General features: G+C 45.6%; 1 protein-coding gene across 2 annotated transcripts; it reads left to right on the top strand.

Moving 5' to 3' along the window:
• The first annotated feature begins 15,873 nt into the window (after positions 1–15,873).
• On the top strand, positions 15,874–23,509 carry UBE2J2 (ubiquitin conjugating enzyme E2 J2). Of its 2 annotated transcripts, XM_018079529.2 has the most exons (8): positions 15,874–15,892; positions 17,228–17,358; positions 17,547–17,587; positions 18,326–18,428; positions 18,538–18,676; positions 19,022–19,102; positions 20,296–20,549; positions 22,020–23,509. In XM_018079529.2, exons 2-8 carry the CDS (start codon positions 17,228–17,230, stop codon positions 22,057–22,059), a joined length of 789 nt encoding a protein of 262 aa, XP_017935018.1. In that variant the 5' UTR covers positions 15,874–15,892; the 3' UTR covers positions 22,060–23,509. The 2 variants fall into 2 exon arrangements, with proteins under 2 accessions (XP_017935018.1, XP_008923853.1); XM_008925605.3 differs by lacking the exon at positions 15,874–15,892 and having other exon boundaries at positions 20,296–23,507.
• Positions 23,510–25,401: the final 1,892 nt, after the last annotated feature.

Here is a 25,401-nt window from a genome sequence, read left to right as displayed (position 1 = left end):
CCTCTACGTGTCTTTCTGTGAAAGGAGACCCCCAAAAAAACCCAAAAAATCTTGTTAGACAATGACCATAACCCATCTGTGGATTCTTCCAAATCCATCTGTGGATTCTTCCAAATCCATCTGTGGATTCTTCCAAATCCATCTGTGGATTCTTCCAAATCCATCTGTGGATTCTTCCAAATCCATCTGTGGATTCTTCCAAATCCATCTGTGGATTCTTCCAAATCCATCTGTGGATTCTTCCAAATCCATCTGTGGATTCTTCCAAATCCATCTGTGGATTCTTCCAAATCCATCTGTGGATTCTTCCAAATCCCATCTGTGGATTCTTCCAAATCCATCTGTGGATTCTTCCAAATCCATCTGTGGATTCTTCCAAATCCATCTGTGGATTCTTCCAAATCCATCTGTGGATTTTTCCAAACAGGCCCCGGGGAGTTTGTTTTTGGAAAAATCCAGCAGTAAGTGTGGGCAGAGACACCAGGAATTAGCAAAGAGGTCAAGCCCTCTGTGTGCTGCTGGTGAAGAAATGGAGGTGTTTGACCACACTGACAAATGACTTCTCTGTCAGTGTGGACATGCAAAGCCAAGGTGACTAATGCACACGCTGCTCAGGAGTCTGCAGCCAAAGGGGTGGCTTGTTTTCTTCTTTCTAAGAACCAATATTTAATTCTGAAGTGTCATCCCACTGTGTGTTCACACAGATCTGCAGTTCATTGCCATGAGTGGAATATTGTGGGCCGTGGGCCTGGCTCAGAACCAGCCACGTGCCTTCATCCTCGTGTCAAGGAATTGGGATAAACTCACTTTTCAAGTGAGCAAAAGGGGCAGATTAGAATCTGGTTCTCGTTTTTTGCCCTCACTCATCCTGCAGAATAATCAGGATTCATTTCTGCCACCCCTGAAATCTCTTCCAAGATGAACCAGAGTAGTTCAGAGCTCAGACTCTGGTACTTAGGAAAGAAAGTGGAGAAAAACACCACCTCAGCTGAAACCACAGAGGGGATGAACCAAATCAGGATGTGGGCATTGGATGAACCAAATGGCAGATGCTATTTAAAATAAAATGCTCTGGGGTTGTTTCTGAAGACCACCAAAATATTAATTAGTGCTATTAACAGCTTCTTTGCCACTTATCTCTTTCATAAGTAGCTTCTTCCAGGCATCTAAAAATCTTCTCTCTATTTTACAGGAGGGAAAAGGAAGCACAGAAATGGAAAATCACCCAGAAGAGTGGCAGAACTAGAGATCCAAATCCACCTTTCCTTTGTCCCAGTAAGTAAAACATCTCCTGTGCTACTGCAGAGAATTTCAGCCTTTGTGTTGAACATTATTTCTGCTCCCAAGTTTTAGTCTGAGGGCACCTCCATGGGTTCTAGTGCCAGTTGGGGACACTGGTGACAGACTTCCACTGGCTGAACATGACACCAGGTCCTGTAAGGTGTGAGTTCCCAACATTACAGCACTCTGTGAATCACCTGCCTATTATGCTATTAACAGAAGTTTACTGAGGACAACACTTTGCTCCAACCTTAGCTCCAAATAAAAACCTTAAAAACACAGGAAGAGAGTCTGAAGACAAGGAGGGCACAAATAACTGGAGAATTGTTGGGATGAGATGAAAGCTCAGACTCCTTGTCCATCTCACTACTCAGCCTTGCTCTCATGAGAAAAAGCAGAATAAAAGGCCATAGCTACCCAAAGTGAATGCTAAAAGAATCTATCAAACATGGGTTTTGATGTATAATTTTGAATCTAAAAAAAATCCAGCTCTGAAGAGTCAAACCCCGACTTTCAGACCTTCTGCCTGGGCTTTTAAAGCCATGGCTAGTTCAGCCCAATCAAATCTGCATTCTTAAAATAACTGGAATGAAAAAAACCCCCATATGATAATGCAAAAGAACCCAGAGGGAATCTTTCAGCACACACGTGTGTACGGGCAGCAGCACAATTCTCTCCACCACTAAATTAGCCCACCACTAATTCATTAAACACAACAATTGGGATTTAACAAAACCAGCTGCCTGGGGGAAGTGCCTGGAAAAGGCTGCAGGTTCTAAGAAATCAGTGGCAAACAAAAATATGCTCCTGGATCCTCACAGCAACTCAATGGTCGACACAGCAAACACAGAATAATTAATGTCGTGGAGGCAAATAATTAACCACGTGCAGAGGTATCCACAGCCACAGATCCAGCACAGATACACAGAAATACACAGGAAAACAAGCAAATCACAACCCCCCCCACTGTACCTTGGCAGAAATTCTATCTTTGAGTGTTTAGAGAAGCCACTAAACTCAGCCCTGGGCTTTTTCCTGAGCAGAAGAAGACGAGTCCTGGTCCAAAGCTCCCCGATTTCTAAGTGAAGACACATTGGGAGCTGTCCAGCCTATATGGATCAAATTGATGACATCAAAAGGGGCAGGACTTAAGAAACAGATCATGGAAATTATTCAAAGCATGATCCAGGGAATAATAGGAAGTGAATGAACTGGACAAACGAGTTAACACGAAGGTTACGCTCCAGTTAAGGTTGGTTGGAGTGGTGGTGGTGTGTTCATCTTGTTTTTATTCCCCCCCCCTCCCCAATTATTAGAATGGCTTTGTGGCCTTAATTCCTACAAATATCCAGGGGAAATAACCACCAGGTTCTTTCCACTCTGGACTTTCCCAGCAGGGAAGTAGCTTTCTGCCTTCTCTCCATGGTTTCCGGAGCCTTGCCCGATGCCAAGGGGTAATTGGGAGCCATTAAAGGTTTCCACAGGTGTGCTTGAGGAATCACATACCTGAGTGTAATCGAAGTGATCACCCACTCAGCCCAAGGCACACGTGGCCATGGATTCCTTCCTGCTTCTCCTGCTCAGCCCTCGGGGGCTCTCCCATCCCCGCTTGGAAATTCCGTTTATTCCGTGGGAACAGGCTAAATCCACCACGAGAATTTCAGTCAGAGCAGCCTGGTTTGGGAACACTGCTCAGCTAAGACTCGCAGAAGCGGATTCAGGACTCTGGGAGAGCTCAAACACAAGAGCCTTGGATTGTTTGCATGATTAATCCCAACACCTGCCTGCAAGGAAAACAGCTCTGCAAGGGGTTTGTGAGAAGCTTGTGATAAGAAAATATTAATGCTCTGGATAAAAGGAATGTTTAGAGCCCCAAAACAGCCCAGCAGAGCTCCTGCCTGCTGTCCAAATCTGTCTAGAACTGGATTTTCCCTCACGCTGGAAGTTGTGAAATGCGACTGGAATTCCTTGTGAGATTGGATTCAAAGAGAAGGGAGAGAGAGAGGACAAAGATGAAGGGAAACACTCTTCTGATTTGGGCTGATTTCAATCCTATTCACACTTTGGACAACGTAGATTCACTCAGGAGCTTAAATTAAAGATCCAGAAAGATGCCAGAGACCATCAGTCACAAAAAATATCCCAAATCAGCAAAAGGGACAAGGATGGTGTTGTTTTAGAAAACCAAAGCACGTAGAATGTTCATCTCAAATTTTGAAATGATTATTCTGAAAGATGTGAATCCTCTTAACCAGCTGTTTTTCCTGGGTTCTACTCCCTTTATCTTTGGTATTAACAGGAAATGCCACGAAGCATATATGGAACATGGTTTAGATTTTAGAAAAAGCCAGTTATTTTGAAGTGGAAAAATGACACTTTTGATTGAAAAAGAAAGGCAGTTGGCTCCTGAATGAACAGCTACAGTCACTTGTCACTGGTTGATGAAGTAATTATTTAAATTCTCATTAAAAAAAAAAACTCAGGACACTGCAAACCTAATTCTGCCACGTCCATGCCTTCGTCCCCCACCCTTCCTTCTCTCCTCATTTTCTCTTGTGCAATAGAAAATGGCAACAATAAATCCTTGACAATGAGATTCTTGCACAACCAACAGACACAAGACAACTTCTGTTGCCTCATTATGGCTGCAGGCCCTGGTGCAGAGATTCTCTGGCAACACATCACAACAACCCCTTTCTGAGCCAGCCAGGGCTTTTTCCTGCAGGAAACAGGGAAGAACTGGATGAGCAGAGGACATTTTCCCTCCAGCAAGACACCAGCTCTGCTGGCACCTGCTCCTCTGCCATCCTGGAGCCCCAACTGGGAGGAGAAAGGGGGGGGAAAGTCTTTCTCTGCTTAAAAACTCGGCGTTTCTTTCAAAATACAGATTATGGAGATAACAGCCCTGAGAAAGTCCTTTGGGCTTGCACAAAGGCTGGGCTCTAATTATTCTGAGTAAGGCAGAAAATGTTCATTACTGCTTGGAGTAGTGGAGGGAGGGAAGGGAAGGAGTAAGTTCATTGTATGTCCTGTGCAGCAGCAGCAAAATGTCACTGGTTGCAAACACCCTCTGGACATGTTACACACAGAAAGATGCTTCCCACACTGGGGGTTTTTTAATGGTTGGTATTAATTTAATTGTGGATATTGATGGGATATTGATATTAATGGAACATTGGTTATAATGGCATATTGGTTATAATGGCATATTGGTATTAATGGGATATTGGTATTAATGGTATATTGCTATTCCAGTTAATTGAAGGTTGGATATTATTAATGGAATATTGATGCTCCTGTTGGTATTAATGGAATCATCCCCATTTAATTCACAAAGGCAAAGAAAATAAGGAATTTCTGTCATTTTGCTTGTGAGCTTGTCCGTGGCTTTCACACGTTGTAAGGACTGTCCAAAATCCACCCTTGGCCCCTGCCTCTCTACTAGCCCTTATTATTATATATATTATATAGGCTTAGATGGATGATAATATGATTTCCACCTATTTGACAGACTGCTAAAACACAAATGAATATCAGAGTGTACAAAGATGCTCTTGAATCTGTGCCTGTCTCACACCAGCACAGCCCAGAGCAAGAGGAGAGGCCCAGAGTGTCCTGCAGGCAGAGAGGAGGCAAAAATTACTCATTGAACTAATGTTCCTTGGGGGAATGGACTCAGGCAATGAGGGAAATCTAATGGTCAGTTGTTTTATCCTTGGATAGTTCCTCACAGCTGGTGCACGTGACAAACATTTTGCTCCCTGGAGGGGCTTGAGGGAAAGAGTCAGAGATTAAACTGGAGAAGGTCAGTGATGATCTCCAGCGTCCTCCTTGCTGTGCCTGGAGCTCTAGAGCTCAAATATTCAGATTTTGTCCGAATTTTAATATTTGGTCGTTGCAAATGTCCAAAATGAGGCGCCTCAGTGTCCATGGGCCTGTGAGACCTCGGGATTGCAGGGAGGTGGAGAGGGGGATGCAAATCCCACCAGAGCTCCCTTCAGCTTCTCCTTCCTGCAGACTTCCCCAGCTGGCTGAATATTGATTGCACTGAGAGGCCCAAAGCAAAGGAGCCAGCTGAAGTGAGCCATGAAATCCCCCCTCCCAGCAGCTTTCCCTGGGCCACGCCACACTGCAGGCTCCCTGTAATTTGCTGTCCACAAACCACCCCGAGTGTCCTTGGGATTAACTTTCTCCCTGGGTGCATTTGTTCCATGTTCTCGTGCTCTCTCACACTCAAGTGTTTCATTACTTCCTCTTATCCCTCAGCTCACCTCTGTTCTTCCAGAGATTCCCTTTTTTCCTCTGGGTGGTTCTTCAGGCTGTGAGCTGAGAAAAGCAGCCCTTGGCCCCCACTTCCTCCAGCAGAGGAAGGGACATGGAGCAGGTCCTGCACCCTCCTGCCTTCAGTGGCTCTGCAGATCTATGGTTTCATCTCGATTTTTAGCAAATCTTGCTTGTTTCCTGCATGAATGGCCTTTATCCTCCTGGAATGCTCCAGGTTACTCCCTCAAAACCTTCCTCCCCCATTTTCTCTCATCCCACAGGGCAGCAACCCGGTTTTCCTCTCTGAAATCTCTCTGAAATCAGCGCTGCCTGGCTCTGGTTTTGTGGGACCTCCCTCACAGCCCTTTCTTCACGGCCACTGGACAAGCCAGTCTGCTCCTCCTCCCACTCCAAGGCAGACAAACCTCTGTGGGCAACGAGGGAAAAAGGAGCCTCCCAGTGATCCCTCTTTGCATTTGCTGGTTGGCTCTGCTGTGCATGGGCTTGAACTGGCAGGCAGCAGGCTCTGCCTCTTCCATTTCCCCCCCAGTTCTTACTATCCAAAACCACTTTGTCATCTTTCCCAAACCAGAATTCAAGTCTATTCAAGAGGCAGAACAAAGGCAGTCCCTGCCCTGGAGAGCTTCCAAACGTTGCTTCATGTCTCCTTCTGATCCTGCCCTAAATGCTCCCCAACTGACTCTGGTTTTCAGGTGCTTTACTCATCTCCTGGGAGCTGTGTGGAGCTCTGCTCACCAAAATTCCTGCTAGGAATCCTGGCATTAATTGCTTTACCTGTGTGATGCTTTGAGCCGTGGCTGAGGGCTCTCTGTCTGGAAACTCCACCGAGCTGTGCCTGCAGAAACAGGACAGCACTGGTGTCATCTCCATGACCCTTTGCCAAAGCAGCTCCAAATGCTGCCAAACCTGCTCCAGGCAGTAGGTAAACACTCCTTAACCTGTGCTGGGCTCCCTGTGCCATGGTTTTAGCCCCAGCAGTGCCTGAGTTAGGAAGACTGAAGCTCTCCAACACATGCCTAGGAAGCCCAGCAGTCCCAGCAATGAGCACATGCACGTTCTGCTACTCACCAGCCACTGGAATATTCCTTAATTACAGCCCTGCTCTGCAGAGGCCCCACGTCAGCCCTGCCCTTGGTCCAGCCTCCAGCAGAGGGTTAAAATCCAGGCTCAGCAGCAAAGCCCTGCTGGCTCCTGGGATGACCAAGCATTCATTTCCACTCACTCACCTTCCTGAGTAAGATGGCTGGGGCTGCTCCTGTCATCCCTCTGGGATAACACCCCTGCTTCTCTCTTTCTCTTCCTGTTCTCTGGGCTCCTTTCTTTAGTCACGGGTCTTCATGGATGCCGTGCCCCCACTTCAGACCTGTCACCCCTCAGAGGCTCTCAGGCTGCTGAGACCCTGCTGGCTGGTTTTTTTGATCCTCCTCCAGCTCAGATGCAGGATCTGTAGGAACGCTGAGGCAATTAGGACTGGCAGAGGTTGGAGAACGCCAGCAAAGCCTTCTTGCTCTGTGGACATGCAAGATGCAACCATCCTGGACTCACAGATACCATCACTCCGTCACAAACGAGGCCAAAATCTTCCCCAAGCAGTTTTCCAAGCTCCTGGGAAAGGAGGCAGCCAGTTCTTGTGGCTCCTGTCCTCTGGCAACGGGGAAAGCAGGGCTCCTCCTGGCTCCCAGTGCTGGGCAGCGATTCCCTGGGGACAATCAATCCAGTAACTTCAGCTTTTCCTACTGGGAACTGGAACAGATGTCAACAAGAGGAAGAGGCAGCACAGCGTGGCAGCGAGGAAGGAGGGAATGAAGAAACCGGGACCAAACTGCGCAAGGGCAAAACAGTCATTAGCGAATCAGTAATTGAAACTGCCTATTACATAAGTGGCTGTGTCAGCTGCCAGGCCTCTCCAAATGGATGCTTTTTTGGGGCTAAATTCACCTCCAATCCTGGATTTTTCCATCAGCAAACCTCGGAAGGATTTCTTCGCCTTCTCGCAGAACGGCTCCGTCGGTGCCCGGAGTCGGGAATTGCGAACGAAAGGTTCTATCCCCAAAAAAAAACCAACTTAAAAACTCAAAAGGGCACAGTGATAATGCCCTGAACTGCAGGTGAACCCTTAGGGGAGTGTTGTGGCCGAAGAGAAGACCTGGCTTTAAAAAAAGAGACCATTTTGTAGCCTGTAAATGATGCCAAAGGTGAGCCGATGTAAGGATGGCAGAGGTGATTTATTTTGGATTCATTCAAACTTGCAGAAAATTATTTGGGGGACCCACGAATGTCCCTGTGCTCTGGGGCTGGGTTGGCCCTGATGTTTGGAGTGTGTTTATTTACACAGAAAGCACCACACTCAGCCTGTAAACTCTAAGATTTGCTATTAATCACTCGGGTTTCATTTTTTTTTTTTTTCACGCCCCTAAAAATCTTTACGGGTCAGTCAAAGCACAGAAACGCTGCCAGGTGACTTCCAGAACCCATTCCTCACAGCACAAATATTCCTGGGCTGACCTGTCTGCTCAGCACTAACAGGAACCCTCCAAAGGAGTCCCCAAAGAACCCCTGGGAGTTATGGAACGGGAATGGTTTGGAAGCAGAAGGAACCACGTTGGCTTAGGGATGTTCCCAGGGACTCTTCATCAGGAATTTGAGGGACAGGACAAAGAGGAAGGGGTTCAAACTGAAAGAAGGGAAATTTAGGGCAGATGTACAGAAGTAATTCTTGGCTCTGAGGGTGGTGAGGCCCTGGCACAGGTTGCCCAGAGAAGCTGTGACTGCCCCATCCCTGGAAGTGTCCAAGGCCAGGTTGGACGGAGCTTGGAGCAACCTGCCCAAGGTGTCCCTGCCCATGGCAAGGGGTGGAATGAGATGGTCTTTAATGTCCCTTCCAACCCAAAGCATTCTATGATTCTGTTTTCTCACTGAATTTACCCCAAATAAGAGCAGAAGTCTCCAAGTTCTTCACAGCTCTTTAAACCCACATCTCGTTTGTTGGAGGGTCTCCGTTCTGCCGAGGAGATTTTGACCAGTCTCCAGCACATTCAAAGAAAAAAAAGGACCAAAAAAATTTCCCAACCAAAATGGAAACCAAATGCAGAAGAAGATATTTAATTTTCCCTTTCCACCAGAACCACAAAACCAACGGCAATAAATTCAAAACTCCAGGGGGACACAGGAGGAGAGTCTGGCCTAACGTGGACAAAAAAACCCCCAACTTGGAAGCCTTAAACTCTTGAACTTTTCTCTTCCCTTGCTGTGCAACTTTGGACAAATCTTTCTTGCTGTCTCTCTGTTGCTTCATCTGTGAAACAGCCCTAATGACACATTGTCCAGAGGGTTAATTGGTGTTTGTATAAAGCCCTGGTGATGTCACTGCCCTGTAAGCACCACGATGAGTCGTGCTGTGATACTGCTCCTTAATTGCACCAGGGGCAGCTTGGAGTCATCCTGCAGCACTTAAAAATATGTTTTTATGAGATATTCCTAGATCTCATCTCACACTTGGAGGTGATCAGCACCTGCTCCTGTGTCAGGGATGGAATTCTTGGTGCCTTTAACAGCCCTGCAGATAAACCCCAACGCGTGTAAGGGGTGCTGGTGGATCAGATGCCAAATATTTTGGCCTTTAGCTTATCAATGAGCTCCTTGCAATGCCCATTGCTTCATGTCACAGACTTTCTTCTCACTTCCTCAGCAGATCTTGAGATTATTTTCACTTCTAGGCCTCTTTGTCCGAGATCTGTGGATCAGGAACAAGTGTAATTTGTGTTTTCCATGCAAACCACTGAATTTGCCTCCAGAAGTGAATGAGAGAGCTGAGAGTTTTTCTGGAATTCTGTCTTCTCTTGGAGAGAATTCATTCACTCCTCACTGACAGGCCTACAATGCAAGTGATGCATTTTGTATTAATTTTGCAAAGGGTCTTAACATCAAATACTCTGCTTTTCCTCCTTATCCCTGGCATTTTTGTCAGGAGTCTTCCAGCAGCTTTTGGCAGCAAACATCAGCTTCCTGTTCTATCCCACTAAAAATGTTGACTTTGACTTGAGGGGTCAGCAGCTGTTGGGATGAACAAAAGAGATTCTCTTTGAAGTGTCACAGAGTTCAGAACATGCCCTGAGCGTCCCTCAGGAGAAAACCCCCTGGGATACACTGCCATGAATATTCCATGTAAACTGTGAGATGGGACATCATCCTGTTGTTCTGTGTGCCACAGAAAATCAGGTTGCCTTGCTCTTATTCCTGATATTATTTCTGATATGTATTTATTAGTAAATTGCCCAGAGACTGTGCTGGCAAATTCTAAGCATCATTTGTACCAACAGTTCCAAAAATAGCTCCAAAACCTGCTCTCTTCTTCTCCAAAACTGTGTCTTCCTGCAAGGCTGCAGCCTCTCCAAAACCTTGCATCAGAGGGAACTCTGTTTATCTACACCTGGACTGATCACAGCCCGGCTGGAAAAAAGGCTGGATGTGCTTCTGGACTCTGATCCAAGAATTCTTGTGGCATTCAGTGGCCAGAAAGGAGGAAAAAACCAGACCAGGAGGAGGATTCACAGCTCAGGCTGAGTTTAGCAGCTGCTCTATGTTGCTTAGTAAGCTCTATAAAGGCAATATTTTATCTCTGAAGCTCGATTTCTCCTGTCAGCACTGGAAATGATTCCTTTAGGTCAAGGCAGGGGCACATTTGTCACAGAAATGTAGCAAGCAGAGCATTCAAAGAGGCTCATTTTGTGAGGGAAACAAACCACTGCTCAGCTCAGCCACAGGATTAAATTCTTCCTCTTCAATTCTAATCTTAATTCTGCTTTAAACGAGTAGGAAAATCTATTTCGTCACAAAAACCTGCTATGGATTTTGCAGCTGGGATGTCTGGGAAGAATGTTTATCTGGAGAGAGATCTGGGCATGGATTTTCCCTGGTTAAAGGAAGTTTGGCAATAAAGAAACCACAGCCATTAGGATGGCTTTTGAAGGGATCCATCCATCGGCCAGGTAATGGTTTAATAAGGTCCTAATGCCAGGCTTTTGGGATGTGAGGAGCAGTGTAATCACACGGATGGCAAATCCCATGGGAGAGCACGTGGGAGCAGGGAAAGGCTCCAGGGGAAAGTGAGGAGCAGTGAGGACAAAGGTATGTCACCCCAGCTGTCCTTGCTCCTCAGGGTGATGTCACTGCAAGGCCACTGAGGGCTGTGCTCCAATTATCCTCTGGGAAAGGCAGGATCTGGGGATGGAGCCTGGGGATGGAGCTCCTTACCTGGGGTAGGTGGAATAAATAAGGAAGAGGACTGACCTTTCCTCTTGCTGACTCAGGGCCAGGTCAGGGTTATGTCCCATGTCATCCCACCTCCTTGTCAATCATCCCAGAGCAGGTCACGCCCCACCTCAGCCAGGAGAGGAAATCAAAGGGAAAAATGCTCTGCTTTCAGCAAGTTTCCCAAGGATTTAGCAGCATTTAGGGTTAAATTACCTGGCATTTTACTTGGGTCACCTCAGGCCTGCTGCCTTCCCCCACCCAGAGAAAATGAACTAAATCACAATGATGCGATGTCTGGAAATAATAATTTGTCCTATAAACACTGATTGTTATCATCACAGCAGTGATGATGGAAAACAAAGGTTGTGATTCACGTTTGACACTTGCTGATGTGGAACCTTTAGCCCAGAGAGCTCCAACTTGGTGACACCAAATGATTAAGTGTGAACGCTCCCAGTAAAGCCAGATAAATCACATTATCCCTTCTTTAGACAGGGGGAAAAAGGGAGCTTCAAAACAATTGAATAATTTCCTCGTGATCAGGGATGAATCAGTGAGACTCAGGAACCATCACAGCCCTTCTCTGAAGCTCAAGGTGATCACCCACGTGAAGCAATTTATGAGCAACTTAGCAGTTCCCATTAAGAAAAATAAGGAGGATCAGCTTCCCACGGAATCAAAGGGTTTGGGGAATTCTAGAAATTACTACAGTTCTACTAGAAAATAATACGCTGTATTTCTGTAACACTATGAAACAAATGTGCCAAAAGGATCACTGCAGGAAAATTACTCAGCATGGTAAAGCAATAAAACCCCTCAGGAGGATAAAAGAGCCAAAAACAAGGAAGAGAAATAAAGAGAAAACACCTCTAAATTGCCTTTTGGGGCAAAGTTTAAAAGACAGCCAACTTAGCAGCACTTTATGAGAAAATCAACACCAAAAAAATCCATCAAGGAAATGGCACTGCTTTGGGATGGGAAAGGAGCAAGATATTTTAATGCAAATGCCATTGCTCATAGTTTAGACCTGGAAGTGATGCATCCCACATGCACCTGAAACTGGAAGGGAGTTGAGGGAGGCAGGATATAATTACTTGAACTAAATCTGGCCAAGACATTTGTATTCGTGTTCTGAACTCTCACAGAAAGGTCTCGGAGGGTTTATTGGTTGAGGACGTGTCTTGGGTTGAAGGGCAGCTCAGAGAGTGGAAAATGTGGGCTCAGTCAGAGCCAACATGACCTTGGGACAGTGGTTTTGTTCCTCTGCTCTCACCTGCACACAGGTGGGGACAACTGCAGCACCTTCAGGTACCAGGGATGGAGAGTCATTGTGGAATCATGGAATGGGTTGGGTTGGAAGGACCTTAAAGGACCTTAAAGCTCATCCTGTTCCATCCCCTGCCATGGGCAGGGACACCTTCCACTAGCCCAGGTTGCTCCAGCCTGGCCTTGGGCACTTGCAGGGATGGGGCAGCCACAGCTTCTCTGGGCAACCTGTGCCAGGGCCTCCCCACCCTCAGAGCCAAGAATTCCTTCCAGAGAAGACTGAACAGCAAATATCCTTCTGCCTTTAATAAGGTTCACAGTTCCAACTTTCTTGTGTTGACAGCCCCTCCCAAAAAAAGAAAAAAACCTTGAACCTGTGAAAGATTTGCACCTCCCAAAATGAAGATATAACTCTTTAAAAAGTTAATACACTCCAGCAATATTTATTAATGCTTAAACACAGCACAACCCCAAATCCTAACCAAGGCCTCTCAGAGAACAGTGTCTGGCACACGTTTTTATGTGGAATAAATAAAAAATTGCTTCTCCAGCACCACTGAGCAACTTGCAGCTGTGGAAACACTGCCAACAGCAAGGCTCATAAATGCTGCTCCCTTGCCCAACGAGAGAAGATGTCTCAGCTAAATCACCTCTTACTCACGGCATAAATTCTTCCAGGTGATTGTTCTTCCTTAACAACATCCTAAAGATTCATTCTTTCCTTCCCTGTGGCTCTGCAAAGGTTCAGTCAGGAACTTCTAGTGACTTCCCAAGGCCAGGTTTTAAATATGCCTTCAAGACACGACAACAGTCCCCCCAAAGACACTTCACAGAGAGGAAGTTCTGAAGTGTGTGATTCATTTGCATGTTGGAAAACAACTGGCAAGAAAGAAACTACTGTGAGAGCAAAGTCTCATTCCACGCTGTCATTAGTGTGGAGAAGAACATACCAGAGGGATTAATGGAATGTTAATGACAACACACTTGTGCATGAAATGCTCTGGGCTTGGGGAACATCAGGGACAATGCCAGAGGTGTTAAGTGGGAGCTCTGGAATCCCTTCAGCATCCTTTGCTTCAGTCTCCAGGTTCACGTTTCTCATATTTCCAGACTTAGTAGGAATTCCAGTGTAAAGACACACACAGACACAAAATAGACAAAATGGTGTAGCTGAGTTAAAAACAGGTCCTCAGGTCAAAGGGTATAAAATTAGTGTTATCCTGCATGAGCTGCCCTGGGGAATTTATTAGCTAAAATAAATGTAGGCTAATAGAGCATTCCAACAATACCTTGTTTTATACAGTGCTTGAAATCTTGAAGTATAATAATAATAATAATAATAATTTAAAATAAAGACTTCCTCCTCTTCTGCAAAATATTTGTAAACTGTGAGCTCATATAAGATTAGACAGGAGGATGAATCAGTGTAAGAGATTAAAACAAAACAAATCAACTGTTGCTTCTGGTTTTGAAGCAAAACGTTTTTCCTTGAAACATTTCACGGCTTCAAAGTCAAAACAGCTCAAAGAAAAGGATTTGGTCTGATAAACTTTGCTAAATCAGAGATCTGATGTGGCCACAGGTGGGACTTGTGAACGCTGTGTATGAAATATCCCGTTATTGTGACTGAAGTCTGAGGGAATCACGGAAAATAGGACACATTCAAAATGAAACTACCGTGAAATTAAAATGTTTACAGCCCTCAGCAAGCTGAAAATCCTAAAATCATAGAATCACAGCATGATTTGAGTCGGAAGGGACCTTTAAGATCATTTCATTCCAATCCTACCACCTTCCACTAGACCAGGTTGCTCCGAGCTCCGTCCAACCTGACCTTGGAATTATCAACCAAATTAACCAAATATATTATCCCACTACAATTAAACAGGCATGCTTGAGCGAGATGTCTGAGGACACAATATTTTCCAGTCCTCATTGTAGAAAGAAACCGAAACTCAACACGTATGCATGGTTTCAGTTTCGATTTTCACTTACAGGTAATGACATCACAGCCATTTATTTATTTCTCCTTCTTGTTGTTGATTTAACCTTCCCCAACCCCATGGCAGGAGAGCAAATATAGACAACAGATTCGGAGACTGAAGCCAGTTTTATTAACCAAGAACTTAAAAATTACGTGGGCTACCAGTGCCCTCTGTTGGGTACTGGGGAACGCTCGAGCACCGTGGGCACTGCAGGAATTACTCACATGGAAAATGCCTGATTTTTTCTGGAGCAGTAAGAAAAATTCTGCCTTTATTTGGGGTAAATTCAGTGAGGAAACAGAATCATAGAATGGTTTGGGTTGGAAGAGACCATAAAGACCATCCCATTCCACCCCCTGCCATGGGCAGGGACACCTTCCACTAGCCCAGGTTGCTCCAAGCTCCATCCAACTTGGCCTCGGACACTTCCAGGGATGGAGCAGCCACAACTTTTCCGGGCAACCTGTGCCAGGGCCTCCCCACCCTCTCAGGGAGGAATTTCTTCCCAATATTCCATTTAACCCCGTTCTCTGTGAGTTTGAGGCCATTCTGCCTTGTCCTAGCACTACGTGCTATTGTTAACAGTCCCTCTCCATCTTTCACTTTACACACACCAGGAATTCGAGGAAAATATTCATATCTCTAGCAAAAAAAACCCCACATATGGCCAATTCCTCAGGGAAAAAAAAAAAAGACCAGACAACGCCGTGATCCCTCCAAAGCACAACATCGAGCTGGCCCTCGATGCTCCTCGGGCGTTCCTTCCCTCCCCACTCGGGGTATCCCCTGATTCTATAAAGTTGTAACAGAACAGCCACGTCTAAGCCAACAGGGAATGTTTTATCGGTATTTATTTAATCGCAATTGGCTTTGTTGTGTATTTATTTAATCGGTATTTATTTAATCGCGATTTGGCTCCTGGGCTGCCAGAGCTCAGGGGGCGTTCGGGCAACACCCTCAGGGTGGGACTGCTGGGTGGCGGAACTGTTGGGTGGTGGGATTGTAGGGTGGTGGGATTGCTGGGTGGTGGGATTGTTGGGTGGTGGGACTGTTGGGTGGTGGGACTGTTGGGTGGTGGGACTGTTGGGTGGTGGGATTGCTGGGTGGTGGGATTGCTGGGTGGTGGGACTGTTGGGTGGTGGGATTGTAGGGTGGTGGGATTGCTGGGTGGTGGGATTGTTGGGTGGTGGGGCTGTTGGGTGGTGGGACTGTTGGGTGGTGGGACTGTTGGGGGGCCCCGTGCAGGGCCAGGGGTTGGACTTGTGAGCCTTGTGGGTCCCTTCTAACTCAGCATATTCTGTGATCGTGTGGCTTTGTGCGACGCAGCCGCGTTCGCAGTGGGGTTCGGGCCGGCCCGGTCCTGGGCCCCCTCACGGCCCCGCGCCCGCCATGGCGGCCCCGGAAGCGGAAGTGGCCGCGCGCCCCGGACGCGCCGCGGCTCCTTCCCGAAGTGCCGCCCGCGCCGCCATCTTGGCTCGGAGCCGTGAGGGGACCCCGGCCGGCCCGCCCGCCCGCGCCGCCGCCATCGCGGCCCGACCGCCCGCTGCCGCGTCCCTCCCTCCGCCGCCGGCAGGAGGGCCGCCCGGGGCCTGGCGGGCACGAGAGTTGAGCGGGGGCTGCCCCGGGGACCGGCTGCTGCCTCTTCCCCCCTCCCTCTGTCTGTCCCTCAGTCCCTCTCTCTCCTTCTCCCCTCCCACCCTCAGTCCTTTCCGTCCCTCAATCCCTCCCTCCCTCTCTCCTCCTTCCCTGTGTCCCTCCGTCCCTGCCTTCCCCCCTTGTCTTCTTTCCTCCTTCACTTCTCCTCGTCCCATTGTATTGCCCAGGTGAGAAATTACCTTTGCGGTCGTAGCCATTTATTTTCCGTGTTTAAGATACAAGTGTTCTTCCAGGTAAGGCTTTGAGGCGCGTTAAAATGCCAGTAACCTCACTTAAAGCGGTAAAATGTTTCGGTGTGTTTTCGCAGCACGTACCGAGAGCTTATTTCAAATTATTATTATTATTAATAATAATATATTAATAATAATAATATTGTTATCACGTACTGCGGGCTCATTTCAAATTATTAATATTATTATCAGATACTGAGGGCTTATTTCGAATTATTATTATTATTATTACTGCTACTACTACTACTTTGATTTATTACTGAAAAACATCAGAACAAATAATCGTGTCGAAGTAAAAAGGTATTATTTAATTCATATTTTAAAGTCAGAACTGGCTTCTTTGGGGAAAGATTCTGAATTTTATGATTTCGGGAGGTTATGGCTTCAAAAAAAATGCTCTGATGTTTCAAGCAGTGATTTGCAGCAGTTCTGACAAAAAGCAGGTTAAAGGGTTTATTCTGAGTAGAGGTGGAATATTTGACCAAATACAACTGTTGCTTGTGGTTTAAATGTTGTTTCTTTAATAAATTTTACTCGGCTGCTTGTTTGCAGAGAAGGAATAGAAAGGGTTGTAGGAATTTTAACGTGTATTTCGTGTCATATTGTGGGCATTGCCTTATCTGTGTTTGTAAAATCTTCCTTTTTTATTCCATGTTTAAAGCCAAGTAATTCCCTAAAGTTCTTAGGGGAAAGTGAGTCAAACAGCAGTTGTTAATTAGTGTGTTCTGGAGGTGCATTATAAGGGCTAATTCTCTCTTTGTCTTGTAAACAGCAGGGAATTTCCTCCCCTCACACTGCCTTGTCTCCCTTTGGATGGGGTTTTATTTCTCTGGAAGAGAATACTCTGGCTCAGGAGTTCCCTTCTGGAAATTCAGTCCTTAGCAGGCAGCAGATTTAATTCCAAGTCCTTCACCTCCAAGTCAGCAACGAGATTATTGTGTTTTGTTGTTGGTTTTTTTTAGATAACTGGATGTGTAGAAACAGCAGATGAATTTAAAACATGTAAAGTTACAGAACAGATCTCAAAGCTGAACAGGGAAATCAGTTACTCAAAAAGACCTTTAGGATAGAATATCCCAAACTGGAAGGATCATCCAGTACAGATGTCTCTGGGGACTGTGTTAGTTAAGATCTTGCCACTTAAAAAAGTGAAGGTTATTCAATTTACATTTTAAATATAAAGTGGATTTTGCAAAAACCTGGAGCAGTGTCCCAGGAGTGAGGGTAGCTCTGTGTCTACTAATACTGTATTTATATTTTTTTTTTAATTAGATGAGCAACAACAGTAATAAGAGAGCACCAACCACAGCAACCCAGAGGCTTAAACAAGACTACCTGAGAATTAAGAAAGATCCAGTGCCTTACATCTGTGCAGAGCCCCTCCCATCCAATATCCTGGAATGGTAAGAGTGGGAATGAGAATTGGAATCACTGGAGAGAGAACAAGATTTTCCAGGTCATCAAGTCCGACTCCCTCACTCCTCAGCACGGGAAGCTTGGGCTGGATGATAAGATCCTCATTTTTTTAGGGATTTTGGGGGCTGATTGTGTGCTGGATCCACAGTGTTTTCCCATTCCCTTCTTTTCCCAGGCACTATGTTGTGAGGGGACCTGAAATGACGCCCTATGAAGGTAAAAGCCATGTTGTGTTTGCAACATTTAGTGATTAAATGGTGGTTTGAATGGGCAAAATACAGCTAAAAATAGCTCCAGGATCTGTCAGTGGGAAAGCTGGTTGAAAAGAGATGGTGATACTGCTGTCAGGAATGTTTCTGTTATCAAGGGGTTTAATAAAATAAAATTGAGGTGAAGATGAAGACAGAGATCTTCCTCTTAAAGATTTTGGAGCAGATAGCTCACTTTAGAGAGCATGTGACAAAAGATAATTTCAGAAAGTCACGTTTTCTTAGCACAGAAATGTTCTCAGTGAACTGAGATGTAAAAATTCCCTTTATGAATTTCTCTGGAGAAAGCTTGAAATGTAAAAGCCTGGTTAATTTGTTGTAGTCACAGTGTCTTGTGGAGCCTCTCAGAAATGCTTTTTTGCTTGGGATTCTTCAGAGGGTTGTGTTTGCACTTAGTTTCTGGGAAAAATAACCCATTTGATTGTATTAAATACAGTTTGGCTGGTTTTCCTTCAATGTATTCCAGACTTGACAGCAGCAAATACTGTTTGTAAAAGAGAATGTGAGAGAATTGCCTCCAGACTAAACCTGGTGCAGGTTTGGGTTATTATTCCCTAGTTTTAGAGGCACAAGATGAAAAATTTGATCTCAGTGAGAAGGGGAGAAGGAGACAAGCCATTTTGAGTAGCAGTGTAGGATTTAATCTTCATACAAAACAAGTAATTCCTCTCTCTGTGTAATGCAGGTGGCTATTATCATGGGAAACTAATATTCCCCCGAGAATTCCCTTTTAAACCTCCTAGTATTTATATGATTACACCTAATGGAAGGTTTAAGTGTAACACAAGGTAAGGACCTTTCTCTACCACTTAAGCAATTAACACCCTTTCAGCACTGTGCCTAATTGTGTGATGATTTTAATGGCCAACCCAACCCTCTTGGCTGTGTTTTTTGAAGGTTGTGTCTCTCCATCACCGATTTCCACCCGGACACGTGGAATCCAGCGTGGTCAGTCTCCACAATCCTGACGGGCCTCCTTAGTTTTATGGTGGAAAAAGGCCCCACACTGGGCAGCATAGAGACATCTGAGTTCACAGTGAGTTCAGAGGGGGTGAAGGACCTTGGGGCAGCTTTGGCAGTGGCAAACCAGCAGATATGTCTGATATCTCAGAAATAAACAGTGTGGTTGGGATTTTGTCCTTCTTTCCTTCCTCTGGATGTGCCAGCCAAGCAGTCACACTGACACAACCCCCTAATCCCACAGGCTGAAGGATTGAGAACATCATTTATGTCTGTAGTGAATAATGTTCACAAGTGTGGTGCTGTAAATGATAGGAAGTTGGCTGGTGGTTTGCAGCCTTCTTGGGGGACATCAGGTGTTGGATTGGAGCAAATGAATTTCTCTGCAGCTGCTGCTGATGTTTTTTTCTTTTCTCCACAGAAGAGACAACTCGCTGCACAAAGCTTAGCATTTAATTTAAAAGATAAAGTCTTCTGTGAGCTCTTCCCTGAAGTGGTGGAGGTAAGGGAATTCAGCCCTACAATATTTCGGTTTTCTGGAGTTGTTCAAACTTCTCTATGCAAAAAACTAATTGTTCAGGATTTTTCCCAGGCTCTGTCAATCTTGGAAGCCTTTTAAAAGGTCTTAATTATTGCACACAGGAGAGTGGGGAAAAGATAGACAAGAGCTTCTCACTTGAAATCCTTTCAGGACACCCAAAACTTCATCACTTTGACTTGCAATCCTTTCAGAACACTCAGAGCTTCTCACTTGCAATCCTTTCAGAACACCCAAAGCTCCATGAATTTCAGGACACCCAAAGCTTCATGACTTTGACTGGAAATCATTTTGGAACACCCAAAGCTTCATGACTTTCACTTGCAATCCTTTCAGGACACCCAAAGCTTCATGACTTTCACTTGAAATCCTTTCAGGACACCCAAAGCTTTATGACTTTCACTTGAAATCCTTTCAAGACACCCCAAACTTCATAACTTTGACTTGAAATCCTTTCAGGACACCCAAAGCTTTATGACTTTCACTTGCAATCCTTTCAGAGCACCCAAAGCTTCTCACTTGCAATCTTTTCAGAACACTCAGAGCTTCTCACTTGCAATCCTTTCAGAACACTCAAGGCTTCATGGCTTTCAGAACACCCAGAGCTTCACAACTTTCACTTGAAATCCTTTCAGAACACCCAGAGCTCCATGACTTTCACTTGCAATCCTTTCAGAGCATCCAGAGCTTCTCACCTGCAATCCTTTCAGAACACCCAAAGTTTCTCACTTGCAATCCTTTCAGAACACCCAAAGCTCCATGACTTCCACTTGCAATCCTTTCAGAGCACCCAAAGCTTCTCACTTGCAATCCTTTCAGAGCACCCAAAGCTTCTCACTTGCAATCCTTTCAGAACACTTGAGGCTTCATGGCTTTCAGAACACCCAAAGCTTCACGACTTTGACTTAAAATCCTTTCAGAACACCCAAAGCTTCTCACTTGAAATCCTTTCAGAACACCCAAAGCTTCTCACTTAAAATCCTTTCAGAACACCCAAAGCTTCTCACTTGCAATCCTTTCAGAACACCCAAAGCTCCACAAATTCCACTCGCAACCCTTTCAAAGCACCCAAAACTCTACCAACTTTCGCTTCCAACCCCTCAGCTCTCTCTCTTTTTGTTTGTTTTTTTTTTTTTTTTCTCTTTCTCCCTCTCCAGGAGATCAAACAAAAACAGAAAGCACAAGAAGAGCTCACCAACAGACCTCCCTCCCTGCCCCTGCCCGACGTGGTGCCCGACGGGGACGCTCACTACGGTCAGAACGGGCTGCCCCTCCTCAACGGGCACGTGGCCCTGGGCCCTGCCAACCCCCCCGGGCTGCAGCAGCCCCACCGCAACCACGGACTGCTGGGCGGAGCCCTGGCGAACTTGTTCGTCATCGTGGGCTTCGCAGCCTTTGCCTACACAGTCAAGTATGTCCTGAGGAGCATAGCCCAGGAGTGAGGAGGAGAGCAAAATAAAAAAACCCCCAAGACCAAAATTCTAGTGGTAGTTTCGCAGAGCGAGTGGTGGGACTCTTTGTTTTTCTTTGGGGCAGCTGGGAGAAATCTCGTGGGGAGTTGGAGTTGGAGTTAGGCAGAAACTCTTGCTGCTCTTCTGGTAGTTTCTCACAAGTCAAAGCATTATTGATGAGACACTACATTTCTAGTGCTTTGATGTTTTTTTTATAGCAGTCCTCCATCTGTCGTTGGAAATTTGAAAATCTCGAGCAAATAAGGCTTTTTACTTCACTGTACAATTTTTAAAACTCTGCCATTCTCTGCATATCATTTTATTTTCGGTAGGGAAGAGTCTGTTCAGGTGTTCAGTGATCCAAGTAGGGGTTCCACGTGGACTTGGGAAGGGTTTGGTTAATGTGAACATTTGATGCTACAGAAAACTGCTGGTTTCTTTTTTTTTCCAACTAGAATGACCATCATTGCATATCTAGTCAGTAGTGATTAGATGAGTGGGAACATAACACCACAGTGTGTTAAATGTGTTGTCTAAATTGTCACAGTGTCATTGAAGGTTTTATTTGGGCTACAAGAAGTGCAGTTGTTGGCCCTTAGCAAGAAAAAAAAGCCTTGGAATCAGCCTCTGGAGGGAATACCCATCTCCAGGGTTGTTTGGGATTTGTTCACTTACAGATTTTCATTCTGGGAGATGTTCTTTTGGAAAGTTGTAATAGTTCCTTCTGATCACAAGGGGCCACTGGTGAAATGATAATAAAACTGCACCCACCAATGGAGAGAGTTGAGTGTGTGTTCCAAAATCTCTGCATTCCTCAGGCTGTGGGGATTGAGGCAACCCCAGCCCTTGGGAAGGGAAAAAGGCAAAGGAGCCTCAGTGACAAACCAGCTTCCTCAGAGCCAGCTGATAATCCATCTCAAGTGTCACTGCCTGAATTAACCCTTCAAATTAGTTCCACTGTTCACTATTTAAAATAAAACAAACAAACCACCACCGCCAAAAGCCAACCCCAAAATTCACCTGGGATTGTGGAAGCTTTTAGCTGTGAGTTCATCACTGTTCCCCTTCAGGTGACTGATAAATGAAATATTGCTGTTTGTTCACAGGCTTCCAGCACTGTGGGTAAACACTGAAGTTCAAAAGTCTGTCTGAAATTACCTGTTTTTTTTTTTTAAATTGAGTTTGCTTGATTTTTCTCCCTCCTGCTTGAATTTTACCATTTTACCCAAAAGCTTTGTTTCAGCAGAGGCAAACTTGCTGTGCCTTTCAGAATTGACACACTGTCAATGCTACAACTGTCCAAGGTGGTAGCAGGGATAAAAGCTCTGCACTTACTGTATAGTCTTATTTTAATTATTCTGAAGAGCCCAAATAAATAATTACCTCATGTGTCTAAGAATGTTTTGAAACTGTCTTATTTCCCCTTTCAGATTTTCACTCTCTGTCTCTCTCAGCTTCTTGGTATCTTGAATTATAAGCAAAAATGTCCTGTCAACCCATGAGCCAACAGCTCAGAGCACCAATAAATGTGACCAATTCTCTGCAATAGGTAGGAATTACCAAAATCAGCAGAACAGCTCTTTGCTAAAGAAATCTTAAAGCAGTTCTTCCTGATGTGAGGAAGGGAAGGAGTCAGGGGGTGTGAGGATGGGATTTGGAAAAGGCTGGATTTTAAGTGTATTTATAAAATCTTTGATTATGTTTTTTTATTATTATTATTTTATGGTTTTACCAAATCTTATTTATAACTATTTTTTCATTTACCTCTCGTATGTGCTTAATCCTAGAAGCAAGTCATGTGGGTCTGGGGGTGTGCTGGGAAGGAGGAGAGTGCCATGGCTTTCCTGCAGGGCTGGGATTTTTGGGATGGCTCATGGTTTTTTTCTCCAGGCAGAAGGAGGTTGCACCTCTCAAACCAATTTGTGTCCTTGCCATGCCTTTTCCTGCTATTGCCAGACAGCACCTTCTGTTGGTTATCCATGCTTATCTTCTCTTCTGGGAGTTCTTCCTCCACAAAACCCAAGACAAAGGCAAGGAGACCTCGGGTGGGGTGTGTTTGCACCTTCTGTGGCCTCTCCAAGCTCAGAGAAAAACAGCCAGAGGTGGTGAAGAAAAGGCTTTTTATTCCATGGCAAGAAGTTGGCCTTGAGCTGCACCTGAGCATCTGAAGGTGGGTCTCTTGTTTGCAGAAACAAAACCCCCTTTGGTCAAACCCTGGACATGCTGCATTTTTTTTCCCCCCCTGAGGATTGGTTGTGTTTAAAAACCCAAAACTTCCACAATTACAGTTTTTCCCTTGAGAACCCTGGATTTGGAGGAAGACTTGCCAGCCATTCCAGGTGCCAGTTGTTGGAAGCTGGGAGCAATCCTTAAACCCCTTGGAACATTTTTATGTCTCCTTGCCTTTGGTACCACAAGATTTATCCCCCTTTGTGTAGGTTTTACTGATTTGTGGGTTTTTTTTAAGAATTTCTAACAATGCAGTGTCTGATCTTTTTATTACCCAAATCATTGGATGGAGGAGCCCAGGCAGAAATATTCCCATGCCCTGAGCAGTTCATTACTTGCTGGAATCAAATTAAAAACTCTCCTTCATTATATGATCTTGGAATAAATGTCTGGCCCTCAACTTTCACACTGCAATTCCCTGGATTTATTCTGTCAAACTGTTAGGAATTGGTGGGAGGGAGCTTTTGCAGCTGGAATTACACAACATCTTGTGGTTGCCTTGAAAGATCTCTTTTATTTTATTTTATTTTATTTTTTTTTTAAATTCTGGAGTTTTGTGTAGTCATCACCTTCCTCCCCCCCCCGAGATTTCAAGGTCATGGAAGTGTTCCCTTGCTACGAGCATGTGCTGAGGAGTGGGAATGACTGCATTGTAATGTTTGTTCATAATAAACATTCATGAGAAAACAGAGGCTTTCTGTGGGACTCTTTTTGGGAAAGGAATCACTGGGAGGAAACTGGAATGGGTAAATATGGATGAGAAAACAACAACTATGGCGAAATTTGTAATTACAAATTACAATTATTCCCTTAAGCCTTGTGCTTCTCAAGGTGTTTTTTGACTGTCTCTGAATAATTTTGGGTATCAGTGGCTTATTTTGTAACTCGGGGAGGCAAACAGTGAACAAGCTGATCCTTCCTTTGCAAAAGGAAAGCAGGAAAATCGTATTTTCAGTGGAAAGATTGTACAAAAGGGAATCTGTGGAGAAGGAACTCAAAGCATGTCATTGAAAAGGTTTTCTGGGCAAGGAAAGGGGCTTATTGGGAACTTTTATCGGCGGGAAAAGCTTTGCCTCAACGGGTTTATTTCCCACCTGGTCACTCCGAGAGAAACCTTTGGAGGAGCAGAGAGGGGATTTTTTGCCGTTTTCCCAGGTGTGTCGGCGTTTCCATGGATTTGCCAGCAGATGGCGAAGCGATCCCGGGTCGGGAATGCGGGCACGGAGAGGCTCTGGAATGTGGGATGCGGGCACTGCAGCTCCGACCGGAGCGACCCTAAACCCCGGGTGAGTCTTCCCAAAGCTGCTCTTTTGTTCGTTGGTGTGTTCAGGTTTGTTCCAACAGCTCCAGGAATCGTGGAATATCCCGAGCTGGAAGGGACCCACGAGGATCATCAGCCCTGCCCAGGACACCCCAACAATCCCCCCCTGTCCCTGAGGGCCTTGTCCAAACCCTCCTGGAGCTCTGGCAGCCTTGGAGCCTGTGTACATCAACCAACAGCCTGAGCTTATGTTGGATTGGCACAGAATCCCAGAATGGTTTGGGTGGGAAGGACCTTAAAGATCATCCAGTTCCACCCAGGGACACCTTCCGCTATCCCAGATTCTCCAACCTGGCCTTGGACACTTCCAGGGATCCAGGGGCAGCTACAGCTTCTCTGGGCAACCTGTGCCAGGGCCTCCCCACCCTCCCAGGGCAGGATTCCTTCCATGCTCCAGCCCTTTAGCTGGGATGAAGCAGGAATGGGGAGGGGTGTCAGCCACTGTACTGGCTTCAAAAATCCCCATCTCTGTTCCCTATATCTACAACAGAGAAGTGGGGGAATCCCAGCTTTTGCCCTCTTGCCCTTTGGATATTATTCCTGGCACAGTCAGGTGAGGCCTATCTGGAGTAAAACCGCAGAAGTGGAGATTGAAAGGTGGGATCACAAGTTCCTTGCCCGACTCTTGGGTTCCCTCCCTGGCTCTGTTCACACTTATGGGATTTGCAAACACTCTCTTTGGGTTCTTGCACAGTTTGGAATCCTTAACGTGGCTTCTTACAACATTTTCCCTGCTTCCAAACTTCCCTCGTGCAGGATTGTTGCTGTTCTGTTCTCAACCATCCCTGGCAGTGCCTCGGTGGTGCTGAGCTCCAGGGAGAAACTGTTTGCCTTCCATGGAATCATTAAGGTTGGAAAAGACCTTTAAAGACCATCAAGCCCAGCTGTCAGCGCAGCACCACCGTGGTCACCACTAATCCACATCCCCACAGGCCACATCCACAAGGTTCTTGAACATTTCCAGGCATGGTGATTCCCGTTCCAAAGCTTGACAACCCTTTTCCATGAAAAAAAATTCCCTGATATCCATCTAAACCTCCCCTGAGGCCATTTCCTCTCATCCCATCACTTGTCACCTGGGAGAAGAGCCTGATCCCATCTGGCTACAACCTCCTGTCAGGGAGTTGGAGAGTTCCTTCCCATTATTCCCAGATCTTTGAGCTGCTGTGCTGTGAAAGTGCCACCTGAGACTTTATATCCCTAATTTTACTTTATTTCTTTTTTTCCTGCAAATAGGGGTTGGACGTTGCGGATGCAGCGGC

Source organism: Manacus vitellinus, unplaced genomic scaffold, assembly GCF_001715985.3.
Source record: "Manacus vitellinus isolate BGI_N305 unplaced genomic scaffold, ASM171598v3 scaffold_46_pilon, whole genome shotgun sequence".
NCBI classification, from domain to species: Eukaryota; Metazoa; Chordata; class Aves; order Passeriformes; family Pipridae; genus Manacus; species Manacus vitellinus.
This window is presented reverse-complemented; position numbering and strand designations above follow the sequence as displayed.

Coding starts and splice junctions, on each gene's coding strand:
- UBE2J2 (XM_018079529.2), top strand. CDS start 17,228: ATGAGCAACAACAGTAATAAGAGAGCACCAACCACAGCAACCCAGAGG. Junction 17,359..17,546: donor CCATCCAATATCCTGGAATG/GTAAGAGTGGGA, acceptor TTCTTTTCCCAG/GCACTATGTTGTGAGGGGAC. Junction 19,103..20,295: donor TCTTCCCTGAAGTGGTGGAG/GTAAGGGAATTC, acceptor CTCCCTCTCCAG/GAGATCAAACAAAAACAGAA.